The 11147-nt window shown below is 34.2% G+C and overlaps 1 protein-coding gene across 1 annotated transcript; it reads left to right on the top strand.

Annotated features, from left to right (window-relative positions):
- Positions 1–8142: 8142 nt before the first annotated feature.
- Positions 8143–10835, top strand: LOC149166327 (non-specific lipid transfer protein GPI-anchored 11-like). Its single transcript, XM_089430136.1, has 4 exons — positions 8143–9104; positions 10061–10420; positions 10548–10652; positions 10708–10835. The coding sequence occupies exons 1-4, from the start codon at positions 9083–9085 to the stop codon at positions 10833–10835; spliced, it is 615 nt and encodes a 204-aa protein (XP_089286262.1). The 5' UTR covers positions 8143–9082.
- Positions 10836–11147: the final 312 nt, after the last annotated feature.

Genomic DNA, 11147 nt, shown 5'->3' on the forward strand with positions numbered 1-11147 from the left:
ATTCCACCCAGATGAGGAGTTATTAAAATAATTAATATTTTTTTTGGGTTCCTAAGTCTAAACTTAGGAAAATAAAAATATTAATGTGTATTAATAAAAATATGGGTGAGAAGGTTCTAAGTGACGAGGATCAATCCTGTTTTAATCTTAGCCATTTATTAGAGATTGGATCACAATCATTGATTCATCAACAAGAAAAGTATAAGAGGAGGCTTGAGGGTCAGTTGGAGACAAACCAAATTGATCAAAGAGTTCCATTTTTCTGGGGCGAGGTTTGTTGAGAAAATCGAGCTAGTGATTTGAGCTGCAGTTAGGGGCAGTTCGATAGAGGGACCTCAGTCCAAGTTGAAGAATACATAGCAAAGAGGTAGAGCAGCACCAAGAGAGACAACACAACTCCAGAGAGGGTGATGCAGAGGCCAGAGGGGCTGACGCAGGTGAAGCAGAAGCCGAAGGAGTTGAATCAAGCCCTTAGAGGCATCGCTAGGGTTTTTATGTGGGGCAGAGAGAGAGCAGTTCAACATATTGACTTTTTGAGCGAGGGAGGCTCACTGAGAGGGTGACACAACTCCTAGAGGAGGTGACATAGTTCCAGTGCAGAGCTTGGAGAATCCATTGCTACCCAACACTGGGGACAACAATTGTCATTTGTGGAGTTTGATCATCCAGTTGCTAGATTTGTCGAAATATATGTCTCCAGATAGAGGTACTTCTGCCAAGGTTATTCTCTATTGGGTGAGCTGCATTTGGCACCCTAGTTTTATTCAAGAATCTACTTAATAATACAAACCCTCTATATGCTACACTAGTTTTCTCGAATTGGGTTTTTCGGGGGACGATTGTCCAAAAATAACGACGTCCCTTGTGTGATTGTCTCTATTTATTTCAGTTCATGATCTGTATGTATGTGTAGGCTGCAATAGTGTTTTTCATTGATGTTTATGTAATTAAAGAACTTGTTAAATACAAAGAATAAGTAGGAGATGATAAACCAGTGATTGCAGTAGGATTTCTGATGTGTAGATTCAGAAATTTTCACAACCTTGACTTATGCATTGCCTTCTGAGTGAACATGTTATTATTTTGTCCTTTTTTGGATCTTGTTGAAGTGAGCTTAAGTCCTTTGGATTCAATAGAATACAAAAGTGATGTGTATGTACATAAAGTAATTTTGTTTCATTTGCTAATGAAATAAAATTACGTTTTTTTTTCTAAGGAGAAAAAGGTACAAAGGGGCTTATAGGCATTGAAAGTTATAAAAGGTGCATGTACTAAAATTTAGAGATATCTAACATACATAGAGCGTTTATTTCATTGGAAATATATATTTGGAGTTGGAGTCAACAAAGGATTTTGGGAGATATTTATTTTTTAAAATATTTAGTGAAATTGAGACTATTCTTTAATATTCCATGAATACACATACTTTGACAAAAGTTTACTGTGAAGAGCCCATGATATTACCGTAGTCATATTAGCCCCTATTAATAAGTGCAATGTGACATGGGGCCATATTCTACGGACTACACATTATTTTGTCATGATTTCTTCCAATTTCATTTTATATAAGTTTAAGGATTAGATCATTTTTCATCGCCCCTATTTTATTTACTATTTCTATGTTTCTATTCTTCCCATCCCCTATATGGGTTAAACGGATTATATGGAAGGATTCCCCTTTTCTTTAGACAAGAGAATTATGGATATATATATGAGAAGCATGCATGCACTATGGATTAGCCAAACCAAGAATTATTGAATTTTTTTGGGCTTCATCTACTTTCAAGGAACCCTTGTATAAGGAACACTTATGATAAAAATTCTATTGGTTGTTTGGGTGAGAAGCATTTAGTGCTAGGTAACAAAGTAGTTAAGATTTGGCTCCACTATCAAGAATATACAACAAATGTTTATGTGACGATCTAAATTGTTTGGCCTCAAGATGTGCATTTTAGATCATCAACAATTTTTTTGAATTGGAAATTAAGCTCATTTTACTACCCACCTTTCCTAAATTTGAACGCATTTTAGATCATCAACAATTTTTTTGAATTGGAAATTAAGCTCATTTTACTACCCACCTTTCCTAAATTTGAACTATTCATGATCTTTGTATCAATCCTTAGCACATTTCAATATTTAAAAGTATTGCAAATTCTTTGGGAAACTATTTAAAGATAGATAAACAGAGGATAAAGTTATATCATTATACGTATTTTAGAATTTATGTGGAGATCTTCCAAATAGGATGATTCAAGAGTATCCAAAATCCCAATTGAGAGTTTGGATTATGAAAATAAAACCTTTAGGTGTCAAAAATGCCATTAAGCAAGTTACCTTCATGTCTCACACCCCCAAGATTAAGAGCACACAAAAAAGGGAAATAAACGTCCTCCAAAATGGTAAAGATAACAATCATATGCCATCACACATTTGAACCATGAATATGATTAAATAGGAGAAGATTACCCTACCATGAAAACATGAGTAAGATATCAATGATGGTAAAGAAGATCACATTGAAAAGCTACTCCACTAGTTACAATTAGTAATGAATGTTGAAGTTCCCCCATCGCTAGAGATAATTGTCAACTATTTTTCTTCAAAATTCTACCTTTAGATATTTATATTTGAGGTTGTTGAAACATTTAAATATAAAGAGTTTACTATGCTTGAATCCATTACAACAAAATTCAAAAATCATCATGCACTTGTGGGAATTGAACCTAGGTGGGGAGGATAACAATCATTTCTTCCAAGAATCCAACATAAACAATATATATAAAACAACAAGGCTCAAATCTAGTATAATAAAGTTCATCATTTGATTTACATGGACTGAACCTAGGTCAAGAGAATAATAATCATTGTTCTGAACCACCCAACATAAACTATGTGTGTGTGTGTGTGTGAGGTTTTACATCACAATAAAAACCTTCGGCTTAGTAAACTTCCAAACCCTTAACGCTACATAGAGTGGGTAGTTACTCCCTTGTTCCTAGGGGGGTGGTGGTTAGTCTATGCTATCAATTAGGTACAATGAATAATCCAACACCCCCCTCCAATCTAACTATGGGGATTGAAGCAAGGCCAAGGCTCTAATACCATGTGTGAGGTTCACGGATTTAGTAAACTTCCAAACACGTATCATTACTTTAGGACCCTTATCCTAGAGTGACACTTAGTCCACACAATAAATTATGAGAGGAGTAATAATATTAATTGTTGGGTGTGGAGCTTGATTATCTTCTTTATTTAGAGGTATCATCATATTGGACCCCAGTTCGTATTGTGGCGACAATGCCACCCGTTTATGTGCGCTGCTAGGGGGGCGACGATGATTATTTGGAGCCCCCCCTTGGCGGGGGATTGGGGGCAGCGCCCCCGAAGCTAAAAATAGATGTAAAATTGCCTTGTAAAATGTTGTAATTTCGTAGTTAATGTGGGTCATCATTAGGCAAAAATATGACAGTAGAAGTTATGTTTAATTTAGGGTTTTTTCCCTAGAAGGCAACCCCTCGCTATATATGAGCGAATTGTATTGCGTCTATGTAGATGTGTATTTTGAGCGAGAAAGAGAGAGGATATTGTGTGAGAGTGAAGAGGGAATCACAATGGATCTCCTGTAGGTTGTATCTCTTCATTTTGCTGGATAATATAAAATGAAGGACTGGCTGTTTCTCCGTGGACGTAACCCAAATTGGGTGAACCACGTATATCTGTGCCTCTCTTGTTTTATGTGTTTTCTGTGTTTATGTTTCTGCAATATTTTATGTGTTCCATTACTCTGTAATATATAGTTTTCTAACATTAATAATATATAGTTCATATTATTTTTAAATTTTAAAAAATAATCTTTTACCTAAAATCAAAATATTCAAATTTCAAATTAACCTAATAGAAATATTATTAAAATTTTAACCTTCTGATACTAATTTTCCATAACCTCTTTCGATATATTCATTTAACGAAGCTGTTGTTAAGCTATCACTTTATATTCTATTTGTTACTTCTGTTGGTTGACAAAATACTTATATATAGGAGATAATTTTTTGTTTTAAAATATTTTATTTTTAATCTAACATTTTGATTAAAAACTATGAAAGATTATTAAGGAATTTAGACTTCTGTGATCCATAACTTGTTTAGATACTCTTCGGCAAAATCACATAATCAATCATTTGTCGACGCGTTTCGAACCAACCAGTGTGGTTCATCGTCAGGACAAGTTGAAGAACTGATCTGGTTTAGCTTGATTAAATAGAGTGTGCAGTGACTCCAACGGCTATATTGTAACGGCTAATTTTGACCTGAGGATCAAAGTCAAACCCCAGATTTTACTAAAAATAGAAGCATATAATATTATTATTTAATTGAATAATAAATATTTTTATTGTCATAATGGTCATTATATCTTCATCTTTATTGCCTAACCTATATTTATTATCCCTAAATTATTTAAATACAAATAAATAGTATTAAAATATTATTATTCTTAGAATTTAGTTACAATAGGTAACTATGTATTCATTTAATAATAATTGTTTAATCAAAAGGTCCAATGGTAAATTAGATAAATGGTCATTAATAAATTACCATAATTTATTAATGACCATTTATCTAATTTACCATTGGACCTTTTGATTAAACAATTATTATTAAATGAATACATAGTTACCTATTTTTTTTCCGAAGGTGGCAAAACCTATCAAACTCAGGTGTCAAACCAACAGTGAGGACAGCCATCTCTGGCTGCTATCCGCGAATGTCGGTTTGACTCATCACCGTTATCAAGGAAAACCACGCCACCTGTAATAACCCGCTGGTGGTCCGTAAGGGAGCAGGCTTTCACTCCTGCCAGATGCCTCTGGGTCTTGGGCCGTTAACCTGTTTCCTTACGTCCGAGGAAGACGAGCTCTTAGCCAAGCAGAAGCAGTTTTACGGCATACTCCAGACCTATTGTAACTAAATTCTAAGAATAATAATATTTTAATACTATTTATTTGTATTTAAATAATTTAGGGATAATAAATATAGGTTAGGCAATAAAGATGAAGATATAATGACCATTATGACAATAAAAATATTTATTATTCAATTAAATAATAATATTATATGCTTCTATTTTTAGTAAAATCTGGGGTTTGACTTTGATCCTCAGGTCAAAATTAGCCGTTACAATATAGCCGTTGGAGTCGCTGCACACTCTATTTAATCAAGCTAAACCAGATCAGTTCTTCAACTTGTCCTGACGATGAACCACACTGGTTGGTTCGAAACGCGTCGACAAACGATTGATTATGTGATTTTGCCGAAGAGTATCTAAACAAACTATGAAAGATATAAAATATTTTTCAAATTTACATTTTTTTAATATAAATTTGCAATGAAAATTTTAAGCTAATATATATTTGGTTTTATAAATTTTTCCCATTTTTATTAACTTATTTATGTGTGTAATCAAATGAAAACCAGAATATAATTACTCTTCCAAAAATATATCAAATTAATTATTCTTTTGCTACAATTTATTAAAAAAAATGAAAATGATTATTATGTTAGTAGAACCAATATTTTGTTACAACTTTATGAATAATTTAAAAAATAAGAGAATCATAATTTGACACACATTCTTAAATGTAGTATTTGGTTATGTATAATAGTATTTTCTTTGAAAAGCCAAAGTATGTGTCACAAGAGCATACAATTTTATCAAATTCATACATTAACAAAAATGAGTAATTTAACTCTCATTCATGAGTATCGAGTGTGATCTATGAATGGTATTTTAGTTTTAAGAGATTTACTTAATCTTATTAAAGTGAATTTCTAGAAATATAATTAGATCATTATATGTGTTTTATCACTATGGGTGTTTTCTACTATGAAAAATTAGAGCCAAGAGTTGCTTTAGGTTATTTTAAGAGTGATTTTAGACTTGGAGAGTTAAGGTCTTGAAACTTATAGGGCCTCTTTCGAGGATTAACATGTCTTTTATGTGGAATACAACTTTTCATGTGTAGTTCCCAACACTTTAGTGTTGTTATTCTCATTGACATCTTTCCATTGGCTTAAATAACACCTCAAGCTAATGTCCTATCAAGGATTTATGCCTTCAACAAGTTGATCTATTATTTTTTACCAACATGTTGAGTAGTGGATAACATGCTAGCTCCTATTACTCAGTTAAGATAGCAAAATGTGAACGTTCAAGAAGATTCTAGAAGGTCCCAAAACTAATATTTATTGAATGTTGTGAAAGGAAAAAAATAATAAACCTAACTCTAACAACTATTAAGATGTGTTAAACACTAAATTGTGAGGGAAGAAAGGGCTTTGATTCTTATTTTATTGATCCATAATTTCATAGCTAAGGAAAGAAAAATGTAAAGATATGACAAAAGATTATAGAAATGAGGGAGTGATGTAGCATTCAATCTTTGTTATAGTGTGCATGAAATCTATGATGATTCATTATCTTTGTTTCTAATATGCATTGTCGATATAAGAATAAAGAAGTAAGTGATAATATTTATTCCTATCTAGAGTTTTCAAGTGAGAAAACAAAATTTGATAACACTTTTTAAGGAGATTATTTATGGTTGCTAAATGTCAGAGGGAATGCCTCTTATACAAAAATTTAAGAGATATATGATACAATATATGTAGAAAAGTTTTGCAAACTTGAATAGACCAAATAAGAAAATCCAATGCATTCCATTCGATTATATATCCTCCAATTTATTTACCTCCAAACCATTTGGCCATATAACATTATAAGTAGCATAAACACTTCTACAATGATTATCATACTAATGAAAAACTTTACAATTTCTTCTCCTTAGATAGACATATTACATAACACTTCAACCTCCATATAGCTTCCTTCTCATCTAAAATTTTTCTGCTTCCATACTCTAGAACTAAGACCTCTAATTTGGGTTACTCTAATAATTATGTAGCCTCCTCTAACAAATATCCACACTCACTTGACTCACATAGTCTATTTTCTTCAATGTTCAATGATTCCTTATCATATCTATTGTTCTTGGCTTGTGCCCATCCAATGGTATGCTATTTTTTTTAGTCTAGTTGCAAATTGAAGAAATGCATGTTCCCTAAGAATCTACCTCCTCTAACTAGGTAGGATTAAATTTGAACATTCTAGGAGGTCTCTTTTTGGGTACAATCATCTCCAAAACAATTGGGAAATGACTATATTCTCCCCTTGATCTAACCCTTTGCTTTAACATATGGTCTTCTTTCACTAAATAATCAAACATAAGGAACCTATCTAATCGTTTGGTTATTCTATCAGAACACATCCTTTTATTCATCCATGCAAGTTTTAGTTTCATAGGTTCTATGTTAGAAAGTCCCACTTCCTCTAGATTCATCAAATAAACTATCCACCTATGGTTTAGTACCCCATATCTCTAACCTTCAAAATGAGAAATTAAAATCCCACTACACCGGACACTATAATATTACAACTTCTCATGGGACTTTTATATAACTAAGATTTGACGATAACTAATCTTATCAAAATATGGGTCATAGATATTTAGAACCAACAATTATTTTTCCAATTTATGAGATAAGAGATCTAGACCTGATCATAAATCATAATACTATCATTATAAACTAGAAATCACTTATTTGTACAACTAGATCAAACCAATGCAAGGGTTTTGTGCACTCAATGACGTTTTCTTGTGCTTAATGGCCATGCGCAAAGCCTCCAATTGGGAATATGGGCACTATTAATATACTTTAAACCATAAAAATAATTTTGCGGACATCTACCATAACAAGGGGAGGAAAAAAAAGCCTAAGGCACTAAAAAAAATATTCATAATCTTAATAATCATAAGCAAAATCTCAAATCACCAAATAAACCTCTCTAACGAATCTATGGCCTTAAAGTGGAAAATTGTCGCCCATGACAAGTTACTCACATCATGTATATTACTTGGGATTTTACCCATGGGAGAAAGGAAAAAACATAATGTTCTTTACTCACATCATGTATATTACTTGGGATTTTACCCATGGGAGAAAGGAAAAACATATTTTTCTTATTATTTAAATCTGGTAAGGATTGAGTTTTGTGATGTATTCCTTGATGCCACTAGGAGGTTTTTTTCCAACACTCATGGGAGTAGAGTCTTTGAAAACGTTAAGCTGAGAAGGAAGGAAATAATGTGGAAAATGTTATACGGAAGTAGGTACATTGCGGTCATCGAAAAAGCACCGTAGCGATAAACGCAGAGCCGACCGAAAATAGGCATTCGATTTTTCACTGGTCATGGAGTCTCTAACGCCTTATGTTGTTTAATTTGCAGTGTTTGGTTGGGGAAAATGAAGGAAAGTTCCAATTGGAAAGTGGCTATCATTAATCCTTCAGAGCAATAACAGATGGATATGGGAAGTTGGGAACCCCATTGTTAGCGAGAATCACAGATTCGGGTTGGGATGTAAATCCGTTGTGTGTTGTAATGGGATTGAATTCCGCCTTTCCCACTGCAATGGACATTTGGACAGCAAACAGAAATATGACGGTTGCAGAGGGCGCAATGCTTAAGCTGGGGAGTCATGGGAGCCTGGTACTAGAAGACTCGGACGGAACCATGGTCTGGAGTATCGGTACTGATAAGTCTATAGCCATTTTAATGGCGAAGCACGGCAATTTTCAGATCTATAATTCCGCGAATTCTTCGCTTCTGTCCGAGGGTCCGAATCTTGTGTGGTAGAGCCGGGATTATCCCACACACGCACTCGTACCTGGGCAATCAGTGAAAAAACGCACATACTTGTTTCGAATTCATATGCGACAAATACAAGCTCAATCGAGGAGCCTTATTGGTCTATGGGGCAGCAAGGGCCTACTTTCCGGAGCCTGCCGGCCTTATGGCAATTCACAAAGGCCAATGCATCTGCCTGGGCTACAGGCTACAGGATGCATGATCAATTAGAGCAAATCCCGAAACTAGATGCGATGCAGTGATGTTATAACAGCCGCCGACTTGCAGCCAGCGGACGGCCACCAACCATTTCGTTTCCCTTAACAGAGTGGCATGAAATGGTAACACTTCCAAGTCCAGGTAACACTTTAGTTAGCTATAGGTTTACAATTCGAAGTCCAGGTAACACTTTAGGTTTTGTTTGTTAACACATACTTCAAAGTCCAGGGAACACTCTAGTTTCCCTTAACGGAGTGGCATGAAATGGTAACACTTCTAAGTCCAGGTAACACTTTAGTTAGCTATAGGTTAACAATTCGAAGTCCAGGTAACACTTTAGGTTTTGTTTGTTAACAATAACACATACTTCAAAGTCCAGGGAACACTCTAGTTTCCCTTAACGGAGTGGCATGAAATGGTAACACTTCCAAGTCCAGGTAACACTCTAGATTGTTGAATGCTTTCAGAAGTTGTTAGGTTGTTATTTAAAGATAAATTATGATAATTATATTCTCATAGTGATTATGTAATAAATATAAATATAATTTAAAGAACTATTAAAACTTAAATAGCAGTCATGCAACCTTAGTTAACTTAAGATGCCAAAGAAACAAAAAGAGTAAGAATGAACTTGAGCACCGAAACATGCAAGTAATTCCTGTTAACTCATCATCCATTCACCTTAACTCAACTTAACATCAACAACGAACTTCAAGTAACAAATGAAATGGCTCCTCATTCCACACAAGTCTATTCTACTCGCCTCGTTCAACCCAATTGTTCAATTGCATGCAGAGAAACCATTCCAGTAGTGTGTTATACATTAAAACAGGTGCTTCACCAAAAGTTACACTAAAGAAATATGGTTTATAAGTCTTTTTATTGTTAAATTAGGAAACTAAGCTGAGAGTATTTTTTGCATTCAAGTGCTAGTTAAGTATAATTTCTGATAGATTTATCTAGTGTAACAAATGTTAAGTCTCTACCATTTCTCACCATTTCTCTTTATTTATAGTCTCTACCATTGTGTTTCAAATACTTACATTTACGGTGTGGGGAAACATTTTTTTAGATATTTGCGTTTAAGGTGCGTGCAGACATTTCAATGGCAATGGAAAGAAGCCATGTTATTCTCATAATCCCCATTTTGGTCCTGATTATGGTTGGACCAACAAATTCAGTGCAGACTACCTCTACTTCTAGTCTTGCAAAGGATTGTGTAAACCAGTTATTGGGCTTATATCCCTGCCTTGGTTTTGTCACCGATGGAAAAATCAACACCGTCAGCCCCCAGTGTTGCTCTGCCCTTGAGGCAACAGTGAATGCCAATGTCATGTGCCTATGCCTCCTCTTTACCAATAACAGTGAGATTCTTGGACTTTCAATTAATCAAACACGAGCTCTCCTCCTCCCTACTCTCTGCAAAATTGTTGTGCCACCTGTTAGCACATGCAAGAGTAAGTTCAAACTCCTTCCTTTCACCGCATATTTATAGCATAAAACAACTCTATGGCTGTCATTTTATCCAAATTAAAACATGTTGTTATATGAGACTCATTCTTTTCCAATGGCTTATTGTTATAGATGTGGCAAATGATGTCATCGGTGCGCCAGTTAATGATTCTCCTCCAGGTACATTTTATATCCTTGACAAGGGAATTTTATTCCTTTTCAATGCTTTGGTAGAATGTATTACTACTATTATTATTGAATGTATTAACATGAGAGATTTATTTGTAACCAGTTCCAAAAGGCCTTGCCAGTGGAAATCGACGACTTTCACCACGGGATATTCCTATGTCTCCAACTCAATCAGTTACATCTGGAACTACATCAAAGACTCTTGAAGAACCTATCAAAGAGAAGAGTTAATATGTTCTAAAATTCTGGAATGCAATTCCTGTGATTTGCATGTAATAAGTTACATTCTTAGCCTCTTCATCTGCTAAGTTTGATAACAAAGTATTTGTCAAATTTTAGGTATAGGTATTAATTTTGGAGGCACGCTTCTGTTTGTGTTAAGATCATATCTGTTTCATAATGATATTTAAATCAACTTTTCCATCTACTGCGTCCATGCTTGAGTGAAATGTTGTTTGATGTGTTGGAAAATTATAGATTGTAATTCAGGTGGATTATATATAATATAATTAACAAAAACGGTGCAAGTAATTTATTATTTAT

The sequence above is a fragment of the Pinus tabuliformis genome, chromosome 5_1 (assembly GCF_031772625.1).
Source record: "Pinus tabuliformis cultivar Carrire ecotype Pingquan chromosome 5_1, CPIR1, whole genome shotgun sequence".
NCBI lineage: Eukaryota > Viridiplantae > Streptophyta > Pinopsida > Pinales > Pinaceae > Pinus > Pinus tabuliformis.